The 26471-nt window shown below is 43.0% G+C and overlaps 1 protein-coding gene across 2 annotated transcripts in view; it reads left to right on the top strand.

Moving 5' to 3' along the window:
* Positions 1 to 26471, top strand: part of ZNF609 (zinc finger protein 609) — a 113529-nt gene that overhangs the window by 265 nt on the left and 86793 nt on the right. The window contains exon 2 of one of the 2 annotated variants that reach the window (XM_066636029.1): positions 18603 to 19481. In XM_066636029.1, the coding sequence (XP_066492126.1) occupies positions 18732 to 19481 (750 nt within the window). In that variant the 5' untranslated portion in view covers positions 18603 to 18731. Of the gene's footprint in view, positions 1 to 18599; positions 19482 to 26471 lie in introns of both variants that reach the window. The other variant, XM_066636028.1, reaches the window with a different exon arrangement.

Genomic DNA, 26471 nt, shown 5'->3' with positions numbered 1-26471 from the left:
GCGCTGAGGGACTGGAGGGAAGCTGCGGCGCGGCGCGCGGGCGGGCTCCTCATGGCGGCACGCTAGGCCCGGGCCTGCCTCCCCGCGCCTCCGTCAGGCCGGGCAAGGGGAGCGGTGGCGCGCGCGCGCCGAGAGAAACCCCCGCCCTGCACGGGGGGGGGTCGAGGAGGAGCGCTCCCTCCCTGTGAAGGGGGAGGGGCAGAGGCTCCCCCCTCTCCCCTGGCGCCCCCATGGGGGGAGGGGTTGCCCAGGGCCAGGTAGTAGGCACCCCCCCCCCCGCGCACACACAAAAGCCCAGCCGTGCCCTGCACACGAGGGTCGCCTTCCACGCAGCACCAGGCAGGCAGGCAGGCAGGCAGGGGGTGGCCCCTGCTGCAGAAAGACCCCGATTGTTCCCACACACGCACGCCCTCCCACTAGGAAACTGGCAGCCCAGTCCTGGTCATGTCTACTCAGAAGTAAATCCTACTGTGGACAATGGGGCTTACTCCCATGGAAGTGTGGATAGGATTGTAGCTACAGAGCCCAGTGCTGTGCATGTCTACTCAGAAGTAAATCCTACTGTAATCAATAGGGCTTACTCCCAAGGAAGTGTGCCTAGAATTGTAGCCACAGAGCCCAGTCCTGTGCATGTCTACTCAGGTGGAAGTCATATTATAGCCAGTGGGGCTTACTTATGGGAAAGTGTGGAAAGGATTGCAGCCCTAGAATGCAATCCTATGCACGTCTGCTCAGAAGTCTCATTATAGTCAGTGCGGCTTACTCCCAGGTAAGTGCGGATGGGATTGTGGCCTTGGGGGGGCTGGGTGGGGGTATTCTTGATGCAACCCCCCCCCCCACCCACATACAGAGTAGAGAGGCCATTCAACACTCATGGCTGTGTTGTGGCAGATAAAATTTCCCCACTTCAACTGGAGCACACAATGACTCTGAGATGCATGTGCTGTGAGTTCCTTTAAATGCAGGCAGAGGGCATGGCAAAGGGTTGGAGTATTACTTTGTGCTCCTGGGATTTCTCTTTGAAGCCTGCATAACCACCATGCATTTGGTGCTGCTTCACACGTCCCTGTTGTGCACCCAACACTGCGATGCCATGTCCTCACCCCTCCTACAAAGGGGAGGGTTGTTTTACATGTCCCCAGTGGCCTCTGTACAAATGCTTTGGCAACACCAAGGTCTGTTGGCTTGTGTAGGTTTGTGTGAATTTGCACTTCTGTGTGGGTGCTGTGTCTGCGACTGTTTTGAGTTGTGAGGTGGTGGTGGGGACTCTGCTGTGTAGAGAGGCAGACCTGTGCAGGTGCTGTTTTAATACAAAAGGTGCCTTGTCTGAAATACAGGTCAGTCACTAGCCTGTCCTGCACACTTCCAAGGTGAGTGCCTAGGGGCCGCTGTGATGAACTGAAAGTCCTCATGTGCCAGTTCACAAAAGAGTAGGAACTGATTCAGTTGAAGAGCATTGCATCTGAAGTGAAATGATCTGAAGTTCTACCTGCAGTGTTTCATTTGTGATAGTACTTACAGCAGGCAGGTCGCCATTTGATAGTGCTTCAAATCACCATCAAATGATGACCACACATGTATAAGCCAGTCCAACATCTGTTCAGTTAGCCAAATGTGTAAGTAGCACATTTAGCAACATGCATTGGGTATGGTAGTTTGCCTGTGTGCTTCCATGTAGGCATCTGTTCTTGCAGAAGCAAGCTTGTTTTTATGGACTGATGGCTATCATGGGATTTCTTATTTAACCTGCAGGATAAACCTGAGTTTACTGATGTACACCTGTGTGTCCTTGGCAGTTTGAGTGATGGTCTCATAAATGTGTTATTGAAATTACTACTTTTCCTCAGTTGAAAGGATAACTGCAGACTGGCTTAAGTCCTATGCAATAAACTATGCTGCTGTTTCCGTATCTTTATGATCTGTGTAAAACTACAGATAGTGTCCTGAATAAACTGCCTTGCTGTGTATTATGCATGTAAATTGTGTTTTAAAATTGTGTACTGAAAACATAGTATTCAAATGATCTTATCCTTACAGTGTTTTAGAACTGCTGCTTTAGGCTTTGAAGTGTGCCCACCTCTAGAATGCAAAATGACAGCTCTGCAGTACCCTGGATGGAAAGAAGTGAAAGCTACTTAGCAGTTGCAGGCAGAAAATGAATAAGCAGACTGAAATACTCTAGGAAAATAATTCAGGATCATTTGGATTTGGTCCCTATTAAGTACTTCTCAGCTTTTGGGATTTGTACTTTTTGGATGGTACAGTAGTTTGACTTTTGTACAAATGCACTCATTTGCAGTTTGTATCAGAACAGCAGTGTACTAACCAGTATTGTGTGAGGATATTTGATTTATAGCCTGATATATTTCTTGGGCTCAGTAAGGGTTATAGCAGACTTTTTAGACCATATGTATGTTTTTCATGTATGCAGTTCATGGCTGAATGCAGTCACGTTCTGGCAATTCCTGCAACGCCGCTGGAACCAACCGTATTGGCTTCTGCCTTTCTGTTGGACTATTTCAGCGAAGTGGAGAGGGGGGATTTACTGCATGGGTAACAGTCTATCCTCCATATCTACTTTACCCGGGCTTTGCGCACTGGAGAGGACACTTTGTTCCAGAACCACCATTCAGAGCTCGATTCCATAGTCTTCGGAGACTGAAGGATGCCAGCAGTATGTTGTGAAATCCCTGCAACAGGCTCTTAATCTTTATCTGTCACTGAGGCCATATTAACATATTATGACAGAGTTACTGTGCCTGTCTCTAGCAATGCTGGAGATAAGTTACTCATGCAAAATAGTTGGTTGCAATGCCAATAACTAAATTTCATGTTGTCCTTCTGAGTTGTATATAGTTGCAACCATGTACCTAGAAACCTGTTTTGACTGTGGTCAAACAATTATATAGGTCTAATGATTTATTCTAACTCAGCATGCTACCTCTGATCAGCACCACATTTATTTCACAACTGTGCTAATGCTGTTGTAATCTGTAACTTTTTGTGATTTTCTTTTGCATTAAATTGTGAGTTATGAACAAGTTTCAGTGTAAATCTTGGGGACTGCACAGCTCATCAGTCTGTGTGACAGTATTTGAGATCTTCCTCCTAGTTTTCATTCAAAGCAAGAAGGTGGCACTCATGATTGTGGATGTGACTTCTGAAAGATTTTGGCAGAAGATTTTGGCAAATGCTCCAGTATTTTAGGACAAAAAATCTGTATATTAGCTCAGTTCATATGCAACAAAAAACCATGGTTTCCCACTATACAATGAGCTTAGGAGGGTCACACATGCTCCCCTATCCCCTTCTCCTGTGTACATGAAGAGGAGTGCAAAGACTTTTCACTTTATAGTGAAGTACAGTTTCATGTTATGTTGAACCTGGGAAATCATAATTTTTCTAAGAAACCAGGACCAACACAGTTTAATATCCTGGTTTGTTTCAGCAAACTAAAATGAGAACAAATACAGATCCTCAAGTGGAACTGTAGGTCATTCTAAAGTGGAGCAAAACCTTTCACTCTTGTCAGGGGCAAGCACTCAAACCCATGGCTGTCCCAGGCTTGTTTGTGTAGTGGGAAACTGTAGTTTCCTTTCACATGAGAACTGAACCTGTGTGTGGCTGTTTCAACATGAATCTTTTTCTGGCATACTGCTCTTGCTAAAAGACTAAAAATCTTACAATATCTCAAATACACCTAGTTCCCCCACTGAACTACATGTTAGGTTCTAGGCATTTGTACTTAAGTCAAAATGTAGTTAAGTTGAAACACCTGGTTTTTACCAGCCCAGCACTATTGCACATGTGCAAAAGCACAGCTAAAAGGATGTACTGTACAAAAGCACCAACACAGCCTCCCACTACTCCTTCTGTAGCTCAGGGAGCCAGTGTGTCTATTTGAGACATAACATAAATCTTGAGGCTTAAGATGTTAAACCACTTTATACAGTGTAACACATTCTAGCGAAGTGCTGTGTTAAGTTTTAGTGCACAAATAATGGTCTTTTTGCTTTGGGATTTTTGGAAAGAGGCTGAGATTATGAGCAACTCTGGTAATAGTAGTTGTTGAGGGGAGTGTCTTGATGCTTTTGCCATACTAGCATGTAATGGTGGTTGTGCATTCTGGTTTTAGTGACCTTTTTATTGTTTCAGAGCTAAAAATGGAATTGTTTCATAAGCCATAGTTTGGGATGATTGTTGGGTGCCATCAGTTAACATGCTTACAGTATAGCTTGAAATGAGCCTGTGTTGTTTCCCAGTGGTACATTGTTTGCAGTTTGAATTATGCAGGTACTACAGTGTGTTTCTGGGAAACCGGAAACAGGACTGAAGTGTTTCCTTGTCATTTTTCACCTTGTATTTCAGGAAGGCTTAACCTTTATATAATCAGCAGTAGTGGCTGGATCTAGGGCAGGGGTGGGCAAACATTTTGGCAGGAGGGCCACATCATCTCTTTGACACTGTGTCGGGCCAGGGGAAAAAAGAATTAATTTACATTTCAAATTTGAATAAATTTACATAAATACATTAGTGATGGGACTTAGGAATGAATGAATTTTACTGAGCTTATTTATAATACACATGAGAACTGTAATACAGTCATGTAGAATCACATGAGAACTATAAACTATTTGCCACACACCTCTTGCACAGTGGAAATATACAGACCAAGCCAGAAACACATGGAGACATAAGTTGTTCAGAGGCAATTAGGGAAGGGGGTTAAAATAATGCCCAGGGAAAAGCAAAAAACACATGGAGACTATAAAAGGTCTTGCTCTAACTTGGCCCGCAACGTGTGTCTGGCGGTTGTGAGTAGCAGTTGCGGCGGCAGCATGGACTCCAACAGAGGGAGACTGATGGGCCAAAGTCTCTTTGTAGACTAGGGGCTTCCCGTGGGCTGGATTGAACAAATGGCCCCTGGGCTGGGGTTTGCCCACCCCTGGTCTTGGGTAATGGGGTCTTACTTGGAGAGTCTTTATTGCACCCAAGAGTAACTACAGTCAAGCAGGTTCTTGTATCTCTTATAAAAACATGGTGTAATAATTGTATCAGGTGAGCAGCTGCTGGAAATGGTTGGGAGAACTGCATTTATTAGGAGGTGCCTGTCTAGTTTCATGAACTACTTCAAGGTAATCATGTGTGCTCAATGGAAATAAAGGTGGTCTTCCTGTGACCCTTGCAGGGATTGGTGATAACTGTAAGTTGGATCACTTGCTTGTACATGTTGAAGAACAATAGTAGTGTGCTAAAGGGGAGACTTCAGTATTTATTCAGCAGGAAGGTGGAGCAGGAGATCTGAGCTGCAGCCTGGAGATTGCTTGGCTACCATGGAGGTTGCTTTGTTTGTTAATCTTTGGTGTACAGTAAGACATGGCTGCTCTCTCCATGAGCTTTCTCTCTTCAGAAGGAGAAGTAACATATCTGGGTGAATATTTCCAAACTCTTAAAATGTTTCTGCTCTTATATTGAGAATTTTTCCAGAAGAGCTAATTCCCACAAAAGTACCCAAAGGCTCTTCTCTTGCACTTCAGTCTTTAGTATTATTTACCAAAAAGAAGATTGTCTTTTTAGAAAAGTATGTTAAACAAAAATTGACAGCTATCTCAGAAGATTTGGTAAGGTGCGTTTGGTTGCTTGAAACAATCTCCTACTCAAGTGTTGCTTGGCAGAAGTTGCATCAGGAACGCTGCTTAATTTGCTGACAGTGTGGTCATGCATAGTAGTTACTGTACTGTGCTTTGGCCAAGAGCTGCAGCTATGAAATATACAGTATTATTTAGTTCAAAAAGGAACATATATTTGCAACACTAGTGGTAGCTCTAGTTGATGGGACCAGTGTGAATTTGGGAACTTGGGAGCAAAAAAGAATAACTTTTGGGTTTTTTTAACCCTTTCAGAGTGTTTGTGAGAAAGAGATCAGTGAAAGTCCTAGGTGCTGATATTAAGGATCAAAATGAGGATACTTGATCTGGTTGAAGGAGCACATAAAAAGCACCTGCCTTATCACAGGATACTTGGCTCTGCAGTAGAAGTTCAGTTTTGTGACCAGGGCATATAACTAAATGATTGTTTTTGTAGTTCCACAGCAACATACTCTCTGTATTTTGTCATTAGTTGCCAGCATTTCTCCACTAAGGAGGGAAGTTCCTAGGGAAATGATCCATCCCTGCAGTCAGTGCTGATTCACACTAGGAAATGTCATTGAGTTTCAGGGCAATGTTTGTTCTGGATTTCATTGCCTGCCAACAGCTTTTCCTCTGAAGCTTGCAAAGGGGTGGGTTGAGAGTTGACTAGAGAAAAGGAGAAGCCAGAAGTCTTGGCAGTCATTTAATGACTAAAGAGACCAGGTAGTTAAGGAACTCACACCCCAATTCTATCCGACTTTCCAGCATCAATGCAGCTTCAGTGCAGTCCCAAAAAAAGAAAACAAATATTCTGTCCGTGACTGCCCCTCCACTATAGGATGCAGCACACACCCTGTTGTCATGTCAGCATCAGTGCTGGAAATTTGGATAGGATTGGACCCTCAATGGTTATGGATTGCATTCTGGCTTTTCTTTTATCCTGAGAATCCTCTGAAAGGTGATTCAGAACAGTCATAGCCAATTTCAGTTAAAAACTTATGCACCTCAAAAGTGCTGTTTCTGTAATGAAACTTAAGGAAAACACAGGCTGAACATTATATAAACAAATGAAATTTTAGTTTTTCATTTAACATGTAAAATAGTTCTAACTATATTAAACAATTGGCTTCAGAAATTAGTCCTTTTAAAAATTAATGTTGACTGTGCTGTGTGATAGTTTTTGAACACCTTTCAACTCTCTTTAGAGTCTTTGGAACTGCTTCTCACCTAGCCATTATTTACATTGGTACACTACAAATTTGACATATTTTGCTGTTATTTTTTCATAGTGATTTATACTATTATACTGGTCTGCCCATTTTGTTAACAATTCATAACTCGCTATGTGCTGCTAGAGAGAAATCATCGTTCCTCTTCCAGAATAAATTGTAAACTCTTTGCATGGATATGCTTGTTATATGCCTGTATTTTGATCCCAATATTTGGGGTTTCCAGAATTTAAATGATTTTGGCTTTGATGAGAAAAGTTGGTATGCCTAGGGAATTAGGCACATGGGACAAAAACAATGGGAGAAGCTGCATTAGATATACAGACCTTACTTTCTGGTTGTGACATCCTTTCAAGGTTCCCTCGCTCTCTTTATAAAATGAGGAAACATGTACATCAAAAGTAAGCATGTAATGAATAGTAGAAAGGAATGAGCAGGAAAGACCCAAATAGATTTCTTCACATAAAGGATAGGTTATACTGCTAGCTTAAGATAGGCCAATTGTCATGTTACAGAAGAAGTGGTCCAGAGATCTGATCTCTACCATATTTCCTATGAACTTGCATGAATTCTACTTAAGCTGAAACCTGCAGATGCGTTCATTGCTGACCCCAAGTTCATGTGCTATAACGACCCAGCCAGTTCTCCCTGTGTCACCCAGACCAGCCTCAAATTGCTGCCTTTCTCCATCCTAATCCTCTTGTCAAAATCCTGTGTGTGTGTGTGCGCGCGCGCATGTGTACTTGCCCCCTCCTCAAGCATGATGGCTAATAACGGGAGAGAGGAAGCCAAGTGGATTCCCCCCCTTCCCTTGCCTTCAGCTGTTTTGGGTGCAGCTATTTGCTGTCTGGGTCCTGTTTGAAATGAAGTGAAGGAGTGTGCTGTTCAGGTCACTTCAATCAGGACCTTGGTGAAGGAAGGAACACTACATCCAGAGCAGCTGAAGGTAAGGGGATGAGGGGAGCACCACTTCTCCATCTCTCGGCCCACATGGCTGCTTTCTTAAGCAGCCAGGGGGTATGGAGACAGAAGTGGAGGTAGCTGTGAGAGGGTTCTCCCCACTTCTTCCTTCAGAGGTACTGGAGGGAGAAAGTGGTTACTGCCACCCAGGTCCTCTTTGAGTGGGAAGTGGAATGTGGTCTAGAGCACCTCTGTTGGCTGCAGGCCAGAAATGGTGGCAGGAAGAGCAGGATACAGGGCACTTCTTGTCATTTTGCCACTCTCCCTGACCTCAGTGCAGGGCCTTCAGTCTGTGATATTAATGGGCTGGCCCTGGTACTGTGGATAATGCATTTCATCGTACATTCCATTTAAGAAATAGTTGTTCATTGTTGTTCATTTCAAGTCATTTGACTTGCAATCATGGCTTCAACTGTTTACTTGGATTTTAGAATCAAATTTAATTTCAGTGCCACTTAATAGTTAGCAAAAGTCTGTACACTGACAAAGATGAAAAAAATTACAAGTTAATTGGGCCTCTTCAAATTCAAACTAAGATTTCATTTTAGTTCAGAGTCTACCTGTAGATTGTTCTGTGTTTTGTTTTTTTTTTAAATTTCATTCATTGGTTCTTTTGTGTCTTTCAGACCAGCAAGCTTTTCTGTGGCCCTTTATTGTAGGAAAAAGAGGCACATATTTGCTTTCAAACTTCAGAAATGAATCAGCCACCTATAATGATCTAAAGACAGTGCTTTCACCTAACTTTTATACTGCTTCTTTACCATCAGACAGTGCTCTTACTGTTAGTCTTTTCATTGTATGTATACGAAGAATCTCTTTTGGTATTTCTAGATCTGTGTTGATTACTTTTGATGTGTCAGTTATTAACCAATGAATTAGCCAGTGAATATATAAATAATTTAGTAGTACAAGTGAAATTATTTGCCAATTGTAGTATTCTGGCAAATTTTTTTGCAATAACTGCAAAAATGTGAGCAGATACTTCACAGTGTGATAGAACTGGTGTAAATAACTGCATTCTGTCTATGAGCATAGTTGATTGAATAGTCTCTATACCTGAGGTGTAATGAATTGTTGAGGATGACATGCCTACTATTTTCTCAGTTATTTTCTATTTTCTATTTATGTGCTGGATTTCATGTCAGCATGGTAGACTGAGATGGTGACTCCTATTATCTTGCCCCTTATCTAAGAAAAGTCAGGAGCAAGAACTTGAATCCCTAACCATCTCTCCATGCATAGTACAAAATGGAAACTGTGTGCAACACCAGAGAAGGGTAGGCATCCCTGTTCTCCATGTGGCAGTGTTTACGTGACGGGTCCTAAGTGCCTGGTTGCATAATTTCTGTTTGTAGAATTAATAACAGTAATGCTATTTCACAGATATTGCAGTTGTAAGCATGTGATTATAGCTGTAGAGCATCTTCCTTTTGTTTAAAAAAAAGATGAAACACTTCCTTTGTTCCTTAAATAGTTATCATAGTATCAGAAATAGAGCTTATTTTAAAAGTCTTTAAATGCCACACATTTTGTTTTGCAGTGCCCATTTAAATAACAAGTAATAAACAAATATGTTTCCCTCTATGATTATTTTTTGGGAGCAGTATTTCAAAATGCACTCCAGTCCTCCAGGCCCACACAGGTTCTTCAATCTGGGAATTAACATAATAGTCAAAACCGCATTTGATGGGCTGGAAGACAAAAGAGATATTTGTGTTACCCTCTGTACATCAAGGGCACATGCTGCTTTTCAGGCATTATACATCTCTGTTTTTGAAAATGAGAAGCAGTGATGTGACATGGTAAATCATTGGAAGTATGGGAGCTGTTGTATCCTGTTAAGAAGGTTTGTTTAACACTGCAGTGCGGAGCAGACCTGCTACTCCAGGGTGAAAGTGTAATGTGAACCTTTCCATTCCAGTTTCCAGGCTTTCACTTGACAGCAGAAGAAAGATAGCAGAAGCAGGTAAACATTCTGCTGCTCCGTACAAAACACCATCCAACTCCAGCATGCCTTACTTAATTAGTTATTGAACGAGTGGAACTGAGGCCATTAGCCAATAAAGCAGCAGCCCCTTCATGTTTAGACTCTGATAATTTTTTGTATTCTCTGAAAGCAACAAGGCTTCCAGAGCTGTCCATTTGTGATCTCCTTGGGGAGACCTTCGATCTGGCTTGTCTGCTGTCTAACTGCAGGGGGGCCCAAGAAGGAGTGAGCAAGCAGGCTATGAAGCAGACAGCCACCAGTGATCTGTTTGAGGAGCCAGACCATAAGGTCAGTGCAGAGATCATTCTCCAGGCAGTTTTGGACTCTTGTCTTGCAAGGTCCCATTGAATCTGGGTTATACTGTTTCCTTCTCAAAGGTTGAAGTTGTTAGTATTACTCATGGCTTATTTGATCTGATGCAGTTACTGTACTTAGCCTACCTTTGCCAAGGATGGTTTGAAGTTTGAATATTTTTTTAAAATAGATGTCCCTTGTAATAATTGTCTTTTTCTGGGTACTCACTGATGTGGAACAAGAGTTGTCTTCACATTCTGCAACCACAGGAAGTAAACATCCAGAATACTAACATTATAGTTGGGATGATGCATTCCAAACACTTCCCTCCTCCTGGTTTTTTCAACAGTAGGAACTGGAATAATTTTGGAGCAAATTTTATCTTTTGTAAAGACAACACAAATGGACAGAGCTTGTGCTGAAGTGCAATCTTGCTATTTATGCTTCTTACACCAAAAATAGAAAGCACAGGATTATTACTCAGCCTGCAATCTTACTTACAACCAGGCAAAATTTTTGAGATTGAACATTTCCTGGAGGCTGTCCTGTGGACTTCTGTGGGAGCTGAGAGCCTTGAAAACCCTTGCTGCCTTCTGCATATTTTGCTGAATGGCCAGAATGCCCAAGTTTGACTGTCCCTTGCATGCCTACCTTTTGGGGTTTTGGACTGTAGTGCTTAATGTAAGAGAAGGTACAGGAAAGGCATAAGATTACTGACAAAGAAATATGCTTCATGGTCCATTTTAATGATGAACTGGTGTTGTGCTGCTGGCAATCATATTTGAAGCTTAAGAAAGAGTCTGAAATGCAGGTTGCAATGTACATGCAAACAGGTCCATAGGACCAGTTTTGATGAATATTGGATTCTTTTGGAAGAAGCTTGGTAACTTCCTAAGGGCCTAATCCAATCCAACTTTCCAGCACTGATGTATCCATGCCAACAGGGGCATGTGCTGCATCCTGTGTTGGGGGAAGCAGTCACAGAGGTCTCATTAAGGAGGCCTTACCTCAGAGCTCCATTTTAGCTGCATCAGTGTTGGAAAGTTGGATGGATTTGGGCCCTAAATCTCACCTTCCGTATGATTTAGTGAGGGTTCTGTTTATGTATGGAACAGAGTAAAACTTCCTAGCCTATGCCACACCAAAAGTTGATTGGCATCTCTTATTTGGAAGATTTCTGGGAAAGGGGTTGCAAAGTAGTCTAATTTTGAGTGAGGCATTTTTTTCCAAATGGTTGACTCAGCCAATGAAGTCACCCATAAGATCAATGAACATTAGTGAATATAAATTGGCATCATCAATTGTTTTGTGATATTGAAGAGTCACAGTTTTTATAGGATTGACAATGCCATTTATCTTTATATGGGTCAGATACTTCACATTTCTTGGAAAGATCTTTGGAGACAAGACCTGAAAGAGTCAAGTTCTTCCTCTTTTAACATTTAGAGATTAAATAATAAATATTTTGATCTTGCCATTGCATTAAAATTAGGCAGTAAATTATCATGGTGGTTCAAATATAGCTGATGGCTAGACTCATCAATTCCAGGGTGGGGCCTTTTGGAAACTAAAGGCTGTTTCTAAATATTTCACCTTCAGAGATGTGGCATCACATGTTGTAATCTCTAGTCTTGTATGAAGTGCATACTAAACCTGGGTGTGAGCCTAATCATTGGTAGAATAAGCCTCTGCTCTGATTATGTGTTTACCTTTTTGAGCTAGAAGATTATTGGCCAAGAGAGGTGGTGAAGGATGATGTCTCATGTAAGGCACACTATGAAGTGCACCTCCATATTGAAGTAGGTAGATGGCTCCATTTTATTTCGGCTATGCATACACAATATGGTAGTTGTACAAACTGCATTTGTCTGAGCTGGCTGATATTGCGCAATGTTTTTCATTATAGAACCAATAGAAAATGGCATAGAAGTCCCTCACTTAGCATTACTGCCAATTCTGATTTTAGCAATTTCCTTGAATCTTGTTTTAGACTCTAGTTATGGTAGGGAAAACCTCCCCTATTTGTGTGGTGGTAAAAAAATAAATTTGATGGTCGAGGAAGACTCTAACATTGTTTTTTCTTGCTTGATATGATCTGCCTAGGATAGGAAAAGGCAAAGACATCCATCTTTACCCCTGCAAAGACAGTTCCCTGAACAGAAAACAGTGAGTTAGGAAGCTCCTTTGTGCAGATTTCTTCAGCTTCTTTTCTGGTTGCCAGCTGGCTTTCGTTCAACATTGTTTTCATCATTGAGGATAGAGGAAGGCAGGCAGGGAGAGAGGAACATCTTAAATGGAAAGCTACAAAAAGACACGGGAGTTGCTTTTTAAAAAAGAATCCAACCTAAACAACCAGCTGGAGGGAGCGCAGCTCTGTAGTGTGTGGAACTAAGAGAGCTGCAGCTTCCACTGCAAAGCAAGATGCATCCCCCTGAGTTTCTTTAGTCTTAAAAGGAAACAAAAAAGGATCCTGTGTAGAGGTAGTATACAGGGGAAAGCCGTGGGCTGGGTGCCAGCAAGAGCTGGCGGGGGAGGGGGAGCAGCAGCTGCTCATATTTCTGTGCTGGCCTCTGGAAGAGTGGGCATCAGAGGGGCTGAATGGGGTTCACAGAGCTGGGTGCCAGGTTACAGGGTGTGATTCTGGGCCCCTCCCAGGTGGGGTCTGTATGTTTGTCTGACAGAGACATTGATGCTTCAGACTTTTTCCCTATTCTGCTCCAGTTACTGTGATTGTTCCTGATTTATCTTCCTGGGGGCTGCCTGGAGCCAGAGGGCACATATGCTGTCTTGGACTGAAACCAGTAAGGCTGAGTGGTTGTTTGAAAATCCTTTTGGCTTTTCTGTGCTCTAGAGCAGCAGTTGCCTAGCTGGAGTCAATGCTTGGTGCTGGAGATTTTCCACTGTTTCTGCTGTTCCTTGGTGCAGGCATTCCTGAAAGTTAATCAGGGTGAAAATTGCAGTCAGTCATGTCTGGAAGCAACCAGAGGCTAATCCCAGAGCTCTGCAGATTTTGAACACATGGGTAGGAGACATTCTTTTTATATTCTGCTTAGCTGTTAGTGGAATCGATTCACCTTTTTCAGTGTCAAATAATTTCCAATTAGGTTTCTCTCCTTTTTGCTTTGCTAGAAAAGGTCAAAAGCAATGCAGGCTGTTGTGACTGAGAGAGAGAGAGCAAGCACTCTGGCTTCTTGTATGCATGCAGATCTGTGCAGTTCTTTCCTTAACATTGCCTGGTTTAGATTTGTTAGGGGTGTTTTGATAGGGGTTACTAGTTCAGAGTGAACTTTCAGGTTGATCTCTAATGATGTGGCTGTTTCTCGGAACATAGATGTGGTTTAAAGAGGATGCAGGCCTTAATGGAGCTGAATTATTTATGTCTGGCACTGCATGTGTGTGGTGTTCCCAAGTGAGAAGCTGTCTGTCTTTAGTATTTGTATTCCAGGGCTTCTCTTAGAATTCCCTGTTGGCAGATCTCCAGCTGGACAAGTGAATGCATGCTCTTTCTGTTGTGTGCGGGTGAGTCTCTGTGTGGCAGGGAGGAAGTGGAGGAGGACTTGTGCACTTGAGTTGGCTTTTTCCATCTGGTTTTGGTAGCTTTTTGGTTTCCGGATGCCTTTATTTCTACTCTGTAATGGACACTCTATAAGGGCAGCTTGCCAGGTGCCTGAAGGCAGAACCATATTTGCATAAACAGGTTACCATCAATTTTCTAAGTCTACAATAGCAGGACTTGGTTTGGAATTATTGCTTGTTCCAGCTTGTGCTGCTCAGTTTGCCGTAATTATGAACAGAGCTGCATGTTGGGACTTATAGTGTATAAAAGTGGAGTTTCTGAAATGATTATGAATACAGTTGCGTTTAAGGTTTATGCTTCTGCTTGGTCACTTCAGAACGACTGTGGCACCTGAGGTCTCCCACGGTGCATCTATGTTGTGAAGCAAGAGAAAATACAATTTTGTTTACCGGATTTTTCTTACTCTTGGAGTCGAATTCTGTTATCAGTAAGTGTGGTGAAAATTGCCTTCATCAAAATGACTGTGAAGTTTAATCTTGCCTGCTGCTTTTTTAAAGGTTGATATGCTAGTTTGAAATATCTTGAAATGTACATGTGGATTATTTTGATCCTACACATGCCACTTTAGTCCCCTCTAAGGAGGGGCAGGACATAGATTTGATGAACATTATTGTTTTTAAAAATGTTTATCCCACCTTTTCCTATAAAATGAGCAGAAGTTTACTTATAGTAATGTAGTAGCATTACAGTAGTCATTTAACATAGTAAGGCTGCCTATTAAAGTTGGTTAAAAAAATCACTGTATTGCTCCAATACCTCTACTACCCTTTTCTCTTATGATTGTATACATGATGTTTTACATAACTTCACAAGATCCTTTTCTTTAAGAAGCTGACATTTTAAGGCGGTAATCCTATGCCATACACAGGGAGTGAGCCCCATAGAACACAATGAGACTTACTTCTGAGGAAGCAAGCATAGGATTGTACTTCAAATTTGGAGGAAAGAGAAATAGAGGCAGTAAGGGATGAATGCAAACAAATTAACTTACACTGGAGTGTTAACTTAGAGGTTAAATAGTAATGAAAGTGGAGTTGAGAAATGAATTTCACCTGTTAGCAGTCAAACCTATCAAAATGAGCAGCATTACTTTGAGTAGGGGTGGCCAATCTTTCTAGGGCTCCTAGCCCTTTAACAATGGTATAGAAGAAGGAATTTCAGCAAGTGTAGCTTGTCATGTCATCTCTTTTGTTCATCAGGAGTGAGGTGGTGACTTCAAGGACACTGTTCCAGACTGGTTTGCCTGTTTAATTTGAATGAATGAATTTGAATGGCAGGAGGTCTGGCTCAGTTGGTAGAGCTGCCACCTTGTATGCCTGAAGATTTGAGGCTGCCAGATCGAAACAACCAGAAGTACCCGAGAACTGACAGCACGATGATATACTGATGAGCTGACCCTAGGTGGCAGAGAGGAGTTGCCGTCATGTGGAGCATGGGAGGCGAAGGGCCAGAGAGAGGCCAGACCCAGAAGGAATCCAGCTGGAAAGAGGAGTTCTATGAAAGACTAGAACTATTCAATTGTAAAAATCCCTATGGGGGGTTTAGAACAGCCTGCTTTTGTAAACCACCTTGGATTAAAGTCTGAGGAGAAATCTGACGACCAAAGAAAGGCGGTATATAAATACCTATATAAATAAATAAAATAAATGAAGAAAATACAAGCAACTTTAGATTTATCCACACTAAACGTGTCATTAAACTATTAGGTAGCGCAAGTGCATGCTTCTGTTGTGCTGATTAGCAACCTAGACTTTAGTCTTCTGGTAATTTATTTATGACACTCCGATACTTTCAAACCTGGTGTATTTATAGCTGAAGGTGCAGTTTTGGAAATTAGTTGTTAAAATGAGACTTCTGCTACACAGCAATTTGGACTTCTAGGTAAGTCATTTGTTTTAGGCATGTGCTCTCTATGGGGCCTGTCTGCCCATTATTATTGTAAATGTATTAATTTTGGAATCTGTTTGCTCAGTCATGGCCAAGGTCCTATTCTTCAGCTTCTATTAAACAACTCATGTGTGAAGGAGCTTAGAAAGGGACTCTCTAGTCTTTACTGTAAAGTAGGATCTGCTATAAAGCCTTTGGATTGTACATATTAAAGGAGAGAAGGAGCAATTGATTAACATGATTTGGGGTTAAACTACCTATAGAAGCTTTGACAGAGCAATTGTTCCATGCCCTGAAATATCAGTTAGGATGAACTTGCTCTGTACCTGAACCCCACAGTGTTTCTAAGCAGGCATTCCCCTGCAGTATCTTGGTTCCCAAATGCCTTTGCGTAATGCAGAAATGTTCTGTTGAACCCTGAAACCCCTATTTCAGCTTCTTAAAGAAAAAGGAGCACAACAATGTTGGTGATACCCAAGGAGTTCAGGCATGTGCATGCTAGGGTCTTCATGCTTTTTCAGTTGTGAAATACTCCTTGTTTTAGTATTGACACAGACTGATCCTTACATAGCTCTGACCTTCATCTATGCTAGTCTGTGCAGGGAGGGGGGTTCCTTATGTTCTCAGTTGAAGGAATAAAGGCCCAGTGATAATATCCATTCTAGCAAGTCAGACAGGTAGCTCTAAGCTGCTGTAATGCTTGGAGGAGGTAGGGACAAGATTGCACTTTTTGAAAACTGTTCCTCACTGACTCCAGAGCTGTATGAAATGTTTTCCTGATTATGTGTTTGACAAGTTAGCTTTTTTATTTCCTACTCAGATGCCAACCCTTGGCTCATGGGGTTAAAAATCTCCATAATGACCTGTCAGGGAGCAGATTGTTAGCAGTACAGAACCAGGGATTCTATAAGGAGTGAGTGGAAAATGGTCGGCTACTGTAGCCTGTGGAATGAATGAATCTCTGGCATTTTGCAGTGTGCCTGTTTCTGGATACAAATAATGCCAGAGTGCTTTTTAGCATCTTTTCTTTGAGGATTGTTGGGGGAAAATGTCTTCAAAAAGGGTGAGAGAATCAAGAATAATGCTGGGTTTAAGTGTCTTCCCAAGTAACAATGCAGATGATCAGTCTCCTGTGCTCAGCATGGGGAAGCAGAGAACAATAACACTTAAAGAGGAGCCACAGCTGGAGGGGCAGCAGTAGGTTTCACAGGAGTGCCTGAAACTACCCTTGCTAGGGTTTGGCAGATTGCTAGGGAGAATGCTATTTCATGTGCTAATTACCTCTTGTAAATGTAATTGCCATATACTTATCTTGTGGAGTGACTTTAACTTGCTACTTTGTAGCCTCCAGGGAAATATCCAGTATATGGAATTCTCATGAAGATAGTGTTTTTAGTTTCTTAGTAATTGGAGCCAGCATGATGAGGGCAACTTTCACACATCACTTCTGATGTATCTTGGCTTTCAGGTCCAGCATGTCTATACAGCTCTGTCCATATTACTCAGTTCAGTTTTGTAGCCACTAAAATATACTGTATATTCAAATATGAGTTTTCCTGCATGGTCATTCTTTTATGGACATATTTAAAATGAGACAGAACATCCCTTCCCCCCCTTTTTTTTGCTGTAACTCGGTAGAGAGTACATGTTCCCCAGAGCACTGCTTGCTGTCCTTTCTCCTTATGGCTGGCCAGTCGCTCTCTCTGTGTACAACTATTGACCTGTAAATGATTCACAATTTTGGAATGACCATCAAATCTTTTTTTTTTTATGGAAAGCTCTCCTTCACAAGTTCTTAAAATGCATTAACCTTGTCTCTGTGTCCTAAATAATTAGCTCAAATGAGGAGAGTGCAGGAATATATTGTGTTTTTTTTAAAGGAAATTCCTATTGCTGTGCTAAAGCTGTTTGTTCACTTGAGTACCATAGTATGAATGTGTCCATCCTTTTGCAGAATGCCTCTGTCCTTCATAAGGGGGGGGGATGGTCTCTTCCTTTCTAAAGAGAAGCTTTGGTAGATAATTCTAGTGTATGGTGGTGTGCCAGTGAGGGCCTGCAGGCAGCCCTCCCTCACACAGGAGAGACAATCAGAATATTTCCTCATCCTTGTTGGAAAGTGTATTCTTTTTCAAAAGTACAGTATGTGAATAGTACAGAAGCATAATATTTATTCTGAAGTAACTCCAACAAAAATACCTAATATTATATGCCTTTGTACATGTGAACTCAACCTGAAATTGTAGCAGCAATGGGGCATGCCCAGAAGAATGTTTTCCTTCCAGTGGTGGTGACTGAGGCCTTTAGGTTTGTTTAGTGTATGTTCTTAAAATGAAGATTCATGACCTTTGATATAGGCGACATGGCCTCCATCCAACATAATCAGTAATGCAGGTAGAATTAGTGTGTATTGAGAATATTGTCCTTTTGAAGCAGAACTGCCAGGACCCAGCACTGATTTGAAGGAGCAGGGTCAGATGATCAAGACTGTTGCAGGGTGAAAGGAACAGTATTATAGTCTTTTTCATGGGTTATGGAAAAGGGTGGAGTAGATATGGAACCCAATAGGGTTATGGTGGCAGGAAGTCGTGTCTCATTTGCTCTGTGGTTTGTTGAGGATTTGCACTTTTCTACTGTGGTGGTTTGTGATTAAGTAGTGTTCAGGATTCAGTATACTGTTACAATTTTGGTCTCTTTAATTTGATCATGAAGGAACTCTCATGTTCAGAGAGGAACTGAACTCAAACTACTGTGGACTGGCAACCCACCTCTTGTAATTATTTGATAACATTTGCCCTTTTGTATTGGTATGTGGGATGTTGATTCTGTATCCGTTACGTTGGTGGAATACTGGATAGTTGCAGGTCTGGGGAGCAAATAAATGTGTGCTTGGATGCATACACAGATCATCTTTGTGTCTTCATAAGAATATCTTTGTATATGTGTACTGTATGTTGTGTGCTGTTGTCTGGGCCCGTTTTCTAAGTAACCACAATGCAATATGACAACAGCAATGTTGTTTTTGCTCTCTGTTTCAGCAGTGATGGTGTCGCCTGGGTGTACCATGATTACTGGAGGATTGAGGACATAGCTGAAGCTGCTTCTTTATACCCAAAGGCTGAAGGAGCAGACAAGAGCCTTGAACATTGAGGTGGGTTGTTAACTCTAAGATGTCCTTGAGCAGTGGAGCTTCCGGAGGGAAAGGAGTGGATGCAAACCCAGTTGAGACGTATGACAGTGGGGATGAATGGGACATTGGAGTAGGAAATCTCATCATTGACCTGGACGCAGATTTGGAGAAGGACCAACAGAAATTGGAAATGTCAGGCTCTAAAGAGGTGGGGCTACCAGCACCAAATGCTGTGGCCACGCTGCCGGAGAACATCAAGTTTGTGACCCCAGTCCCAGGTCCGCAGAGCAAGGAAGGCAAATCCAAATCCAAACGGAGCAAGAGTGGCAAGGACAATGGCAAGACTGCCCCAGGATCCTCCTTGTTCACTCCAAGTGAAGGAACCAGTGGCAAGAAGGAGGTTCAGGGGCGCCCTGGGGATAGTGTGAACTCTGGTGCCTTGGTGGCTGCTGTTGCCTCAAAGGGCTCTGAGAAATCATCCAAGGCTTCTCGCAGTGTGACCAACTCAAAGAAAGAGAAGGAGGGTAGTTCGTCCAAGAGTAAGAAAGAAAGGAGTGAGGGTGCGGGTGCTCCAGCGGAAAAGGAGCCCAGTGTACTCCAGCCTCTTGCCTTGGCTGTCAGGGTTGGGCAGTATGATGGGAGTCAAGGATCAGAGCCGCCTGCTGCTGCTGAGCAGCTTGGGAGTATTGCTGTTGACACAGGATCTGCGCTCAATCCTTTGGGAGTTAAATCAGAGCTGGAAGATGGTGACAGCGAGTGCCGGCAGCTCAAAAAAGTCAAATCGGAGAAGGTAAGATGTGGGCTGGTGCCTGGGCCTGGCAAGGGAGATTTTGCTGGAAATTAAAGAAGTACTATGGAAATCAACCAACCCTGTGGTCTTCGTTGTTGTATTGAGATGTCTTGTCCCAAAATCTGTGGTCAGTAGATTTAGACCTGTTGAGCTTGATTGTAATATAACAGAAAATTAAAGTTTGATTCTTGCATTTCACTTGGAAGGAGGTTGATATTTGTGTGCCTACTGTGTAGAACTGGGAAAAGAACTGTTTTCAAGGTACATCTGCCACTAGATTTCTCTTGAGAAAGGTTGGAGAGGTATTGTGAATTCATCTTGTGGAAAAGCAGCAAAAGTAGAGTGTCCTATGAGAAATACAATGGCTGTTACTTGTAGACCATAAAATGGCCCAGAGTACTAGAGGTATGGGATGTAACTTATCAGGTTTTGCCGTTTACATTTAAATCTTTTTGATCCATGCTATAACACTTGATCTCATTCATCCTAGCTTGAATGTCTAACCTTCTTTTGATGTCTTGATCTTTTCTGGATTTTATCTTGGAGCACAAACATTTTATCTGTCTTTTAACATGTTTTCTTTCAGAGTATTGTCAGATTGTGTGCTCAATAGCTGCCAGCAATTATTCTTGCTTAACTTCACATGTGGTGACAAAGTTCTTATGTGGGCTATGATTTTTGTGTAGGAAATTGAATATAATCCACGTACGTATTGTCCCGTAGATGAATATTTTGGGTCGTATGTATAGAAAAACAAAGTTCATTTGTTGTGACAGAATTTCCCCTTTCCCTGTGTCTGGCAGATCTAGAGACTGTGGGTTCTCCTATGCAGATGATTCTGGGTCAAAGTCATTATTGGAGGGACTAGGGTCATGGCACAACTGGATAGTTATTTAGATTTCCTTAGAGAGAAGGATCCTTGCAAATATTTAAGCCAGGGGTTTTCAAACTTCTTAGGAGTAAACCTCCTGAGATTAGTCTTTGTGGGAGTAGGGAAAAAGGCAGCAATGCAATCCCCAGATTGTGCTATTGTGGAGGCAGGGGGGCTTTTTTTCTAACAAGTCTTATCTCCTACCAGGGTCCAGGGAGTGCGGAGAGCCCCACGAAGTGCTCTGCAGGGCTTCCTGCAGCTTGTAAAAAGTGAAAATAGTGATTGTGACTCACTTCTATTTTCACTTTTACAAGCTGTGGGGAGCCCTGCAGAACACTTCGTGGGGCTCCCTGGACCCCAGCCAGAGATAAGATGTGTTACCTGCAGTGGTGCAGTCCCTGGGTTCATGTCACTGCCTTCCCCTTTCTCCTGCCCCTTAAGGTGGCAGAGGCTAGGACTCTCAAGCTGGGGTGTAATGATGCCCCAGTTTGAGAACCATTGACTGTCTCTGTGTTGCTAGCCTCTCTGTGTTATAGTATCTGCTAACGCGATTGGTTAGTGTTGACTGCTTGGAACTAGAGGACTGTCTCTGTATACCATTATTTTCTGGGTTTAAACCAGGGGTAGGGAGATCTTCTATCAGGAGACTGCTGGATAATTTCAGATGGATTACCCAGTACCTGCAGGTTGCTCTAATTCTTGCAAAAATGCCAAACTAAATGGTCTTTGATCCATCTTGCAGGGCACTTTTTATGTTCTTTAGTAAGAGTTCAGTCTCGGGAATCTCCTAAATGATCCTGAACATGCAACCTTGCTTTGTAAATTTGTGACAAATTTGTGAACCACATGGATGCTTTTCTTTTCTTTTTTCTTTTGTTAAGGAGACCATAATACAGACCTTGAGGAATCCATTTCTGTGTTTAGATAGGCTGCCTTAAGATTGGGTAGCTTGTTTTGAAATTAGTACTGGGCTGCTAGTGCAGACAAAGTTACAGGCTCTGCTTCTTAATTTAACCCAGAAGCTGTGAGGTTAAAGAGCGAGTGGGTACGTTCAGGGTCTGCAGGTTACTATGAAGGCAGTTCATCGGTATCTTCTCATCTTCTGCTCCTAACATTCTAATCTGGTTGATCTGTTAATAGTTGATAACCAAGCAGATTAATTTGTTAATGTTCTATGCTGTTTTGTGTGTGTGCATTGGGGGACTGCAGTGACCTTCTGTTCTGTCGCAGTAGCTTGTCATACTGTTCAGTTGTTTGGAGGGAATTAAGATCTTCACTGTCAAGATGATGATGATGATGATGATAATAATAATAATAATAGCAACTTTATTTTTACCCCGCCTTTCTCCCCGAAGGGACTCAAGGCGGCTTACAACATATTAAAAACAATTTAAAAACAAATAAAAACATATTAACACATCAAAAAAAACAGCAGTCAGAGTAAAAAAAATAGGTAAAAAGAGCATAGAGCAGCAGCAAGTCATAAAAGAATCAGGCCTGTAAAAAATATTAAAAGATGTTAAAAAGATGTTAAAAGGCCGAGAACTCAGAAGGCCTGTTTAAACAGAAGGGTCTTCAGGCCTTGCCGAAAGGTCTCAAGAGAGGGAGCCATTCTTAAGTCAAGGGGAAGGGAGTTCCCTAGCGTTGGTGCCACTACTGAGAAGGCCCTATTTCTTGCAGCCGCCCCACGTACCTCCCTAGGCGGCGGCACTTGTAAAAAGGCCTTCTCTGATGACCTGAGAGGGCGAGCCGGATTGTACGGGAGCAGGCGATCTCTAAGATACCCTGGTCCAGAGCAGTATAGGGCTTTAAAGGTCAATACCAGCACCTTGAATTGGGCCCGGAAACGAATGGGCAGCCAGTGCAGCCGCTGGAGAAGCGGACTGACAGAGTCGAACCGTCTACCTCCAGTAACCACGCGGGCCGCCGCATTCTGCACTAGTTGCAGTTTCCGAACCGTCTTCAAGGGCAGTCCCACATAGAGCGCGTTACAATAATCTAATCTCGATGTCACCGAGGCATGGATCACTGTGGCCAGGTCTGCACAATCCAAGTACAGCCGCAGCTGGCGCACCAGCCGAAGCTAAGCGAAGGCCCCCCTTGCCACAGCCGCCTCCTGGGAATCCAGGAGCAGCTGCGAGTCCAGGTGGACCCCCAAGCTGCGGACCTGCTCCTTCAGAGGGAGTGCAACCCCATTCAGCTCAATCAAGATCAAAAGGAATGAATAGATAAAACTTCTTGGATGCATCAGATGATTTCAGAAGCAGGCTATAAAATCTAAAAGCTTGTGTGCACTAGTTAATTTGATATGTTATTAATGCTGCTGCACTTTTGCAGCACACCTGTGATGCACCACCTGTCCATACTCAAGTGCTTATAATGAATTTCACAGATTTTGTGGGGGAAGGAGCAGGGTTATGGATTATGTGATTTTAATATTTACCCGACCCTGCCAGGGCTTACCTTTTAAAGAAATTCTTGGGCAGTGACTTTCTATGTTTTGAAGGTGGATGATGTCACTAGGCTTATTCTAGGAACCAGGTAGAAATGGATGAGCAACAACTTGAGTGGCAGACCAGAAAAATGCCTAATTCTAGGTTTGTGAAAGCTCATTGGGGACTGTTTCTGGCTACTAAAGATTGCCTGTAATCTTCGCTTATTGATGTGAGGAGAATGTATCAGTACCTCAGGTGAGAGTGAAAACTGAGGACTTGGATTTCATAGTGAATGTAGAGAAATCTGGCAGGATTTGCTTTCATACTGTAGGGAACTGTCTTGCTTATGCTTTTAGAAAACTGTTCAGTGTTCACTGTATCTGAACAGCTGCCAAGGTTCATCACCTTCATAGCATGAATCTGAAGGCAAGAGAGACTTACAAAGATAGGGAATGCGCTCTGGTTTAAGTGCTGCAGAACCCTATTCATAGTTGTTGGAAATTTCTGAATTTCCATGGTACTGTGAAAATGGAGACAAACACATAAGAAAGTTATTTTCTTTCTCTCCTCCCCCCATATGTGGACCAGAAAGCACATACGTTGGTATGAACACAAAAGGTTAGTGGTTTGGGGGCAGGTATTTAAAATAGAAATGGAAGAAGAGCTCCTCCACTTGACTACTTCTTTACAGTCATATTAGAGAACTAGGTGTGAATTGTTTTCGGCCTGTTGAATGTATTAGGATGTTCTTATGTTTACATTAAGCTATAATGTGCATTTCTTATATGCACAGAAAGAGAGACTGTGGGTTGTCCCCTTTTTCTTCGACCTGCTTATATGGAGAAAAATCCCAACAAATGTGTGACCTGTAAGATCTAGGTTACAGGGTCTGAGCCAACTTATGAAGTAAATCCTAAATCCAATTGAGCAGTTTAGGTTCTGTTCTTAAAGCTGTGAAAATGTTCAGTAGCAAATCTGTTTGGAGAATATGACCTGTAGAATATAAAATCTGTATTCCTTGTAAAACAGAAGAAGCACTACAGGTGGAGCCTTGGTTTTTGCGGGAGTTCCGTTCCTGGAACCCACACGAATACCAAATTTTCGCGTGAAACCAAGCGATACAAAATTTAGGGGTCTACCCAGCTCCGAACACAACTGTAGCCTTTGTCCGGTCGTGTCCAAGCTGTTCTGAGGCCTGTGGATGGACAAAAGCTGGAAGTACCCTTCTGGGACCTCCGGAGGCCTTTCCGAGGCTTGTGGAGGCTGTGTGTGGCCTACACAGGCCTCAGAAGAGCCTCTTGAGGGCTCAGGTGGGGCCACGTCTGACTCCATGCAGGTCCTGGGGTCCTGCATGGAGTCAGATTCGTGAATAAAAATATCACTAATAAAGAGGCTCCACTTGTATTTATAAAATGTGATGTAAGCGCAGTATTGCTGCATTTCAAGGATTTTAACAGATTGCTTGTGTAGGGTATACTCAAAATACATGTAATCACTTGTTATCCCTGTGTTCTGTAAAGTTCTTGGAAAAGGGCAGTAGAAATGAGCCTGTTTTACCGGTATGCAGATAGGTAGCAACAGTGTTCTGTAGAAGATGTTTGAGACTTGTGGCCATCTTGATTTGTTTGCAATGAATGTGCTCTGTATCTCCTTTGATAGGAAATTAAGCCTGTGGTAATTATGGAGAGTTGATTCATTTCTGGTAAAGTGTGGTAATTCATTCATAAAGTGTGGTTGATTCATTTCTGGTAAAGTGTGGAAACAGACTTGAAATGAGAACATAGTAAGGGATTAGGATCTTTGCAAAAAAACAAATGGAACTAGGTGTTTGAACTTGGGGGTTGGGGATGAATAGATGGCTCATTTGCCTGCAGTGGCTATAAACGACTTCATCAACTACAGAATTAGGGTGAGATTACTACCAACAGTTATTTGCTTTGTAGTAGTGTATATATGCGCAGTGTCAGGAACTCTTTGGTAAATGCACTGCAAATGTAGTGGGAAGTGTAAAAGTTGAGGCAGGTTGTAGTGGTGGGAGAATGAGCTCCACCCACATCTTCTCTGGAACTGGAGGTTAGCAGTAGTGGATCACTTCCCAAAAACTGCATGTACAGAGCTTGCTACAGAACTAGCAAAACGTGCTAGTTGGCTGTGTGGAGGGCATCCCATAGGAAGTATTCATGCTACATTTCCACAAAAGATTCTTTAACCTAAAGTCAAAATACGAGTTTCAGTTGATCCCTATGAAAATAAATGGGTTTCCCAGAAGCTACAGCTGGTTTGCCTTGTTCTCTTGCAACAGACAGACCTCTGTAACACCATCATATTTGCTACTGTACAAGAAGTAGTGGTGCACTGAAAATGAAAGGGAAGTGAACAGATTTCATCCAGGCTAAAACAGAGTATGATTAGTAGTGTTTGTTTCTGGTGAGTAAGATAGGGTTACAGCCTAAGTCTTACTGAACACAGTGGGCTTACTTCTGAGTAAGGTAAATAACACTTCAAACACCTCTAGTTATGAAGCAAACTTTTTGCTTCCCGACTTTTTGATTCCCAACTTTTTTGCATGCCATGTAATGCAAATATGACAATTAGTGTTCCTGGTGCCAATTTGGGTGGGTAGGGAGTGATTACGGTAACTGTTCCTATGGCTGTTGATTTTTCTCCCCCTCCATGTCAACCATTTTTTAAGTGTATGTTTTTCCCAACTGGGTTCTGAGGCGGGAAAAAAACCTAGGTTGTAGGAAGGGTTAAAAATCCTGCCCCTGTCCTGCTGATTGACCATAGTAAATGCATACTGTCCACCCCATCCCTGCATTCATTTTAACTACCTTACTTCATTGATCTAATGCTTCGTTTTGGGAGTTTGAAACCTGCAGCAAGTCTTTGTGGGGGCGGGGGAAGGCAGTGAAGATTGCTTCACTCAGGGTCTGCAGAGACTGGGGTGCACTCACTAGTCCCTGCGGCAGCTGTCCCTGTGTGCGGGGAGCCTGGCGCGAGCACCTGCAGGGCGTCCCAGGTCAGGGAAAGGGAGAGTGGAGCGTTCTGCTCTGCCTCCGCAAAAGCGGAAGCGGAGCGCGATCGCCCCACTCTCCCTTTCCCTGACCTGGGGAACCCTGCAGATGGTCGCACAGAGCTCCCCGCACACAGGGACGGCTGCTGCAGGGACTGGTGAGTGCACCCCAGTCCCTGCAGCCCCGTCAGAAGGGAAAGTGGAGCGATTGCTCTGCTTTCACTTTTCCTGACCTGGGGAGCCCTGCCAAAGGTTGTGCAGGGCTCTCCGCACCCCCAGGAAGCTGCAGGAGGCTACACCCAAGCCCCTGCAGCCCCCCTGAGCGGCGCAATCCTGCAGATAACGCCGCTACCTTCCCCCTGTCTCCTGGCTGCCCCTGCCCCTTAAGGGGGCAGAGGCCAAGAGGTCGCGACGCCCCAGTTTGAATACCACTGGTCTAATGTGTTGTTCTGTATTGGGTACAGTGTGTGAGCCTCTACTGGGAACTGCCTCTCTGATCACAAGAGGCTTGGACAGGAAAAGTGTTTTGGAGGAAGGAAGCTGACTTCTGAGTGCGATGGTTCTCCTGTGCTTCAGATTTCTCCTTCTTTCATCTTAGAAACTGGCTGGCAGCAGCTGCTTGTGTTCTGTTGTGATGCTGCTGTCTCTGATAATAGCTTAGCAAATGGCAG

This window comes from Tiliqua scincoides, chromosome 8, assembly GCF_035046505.1.
Source record: "Tiliqua scincoides isolate rTilSci1 chromosome 8, rTilSci1.hap2, whole genome shotgun sequence".
In the NCBI taxonomy this organism is placed as follows: domain Eukaryota; kingdom Metazoa; phylum Chordata; class Lepidosauria; order Squamata; family Scincidae; genus Tiliqua; species Tiliqua scincoides.
Note: the sequence above shows the minus strand (reverse complement) of the source record. Positions and strands in the feature narration are given on the sequence as shown.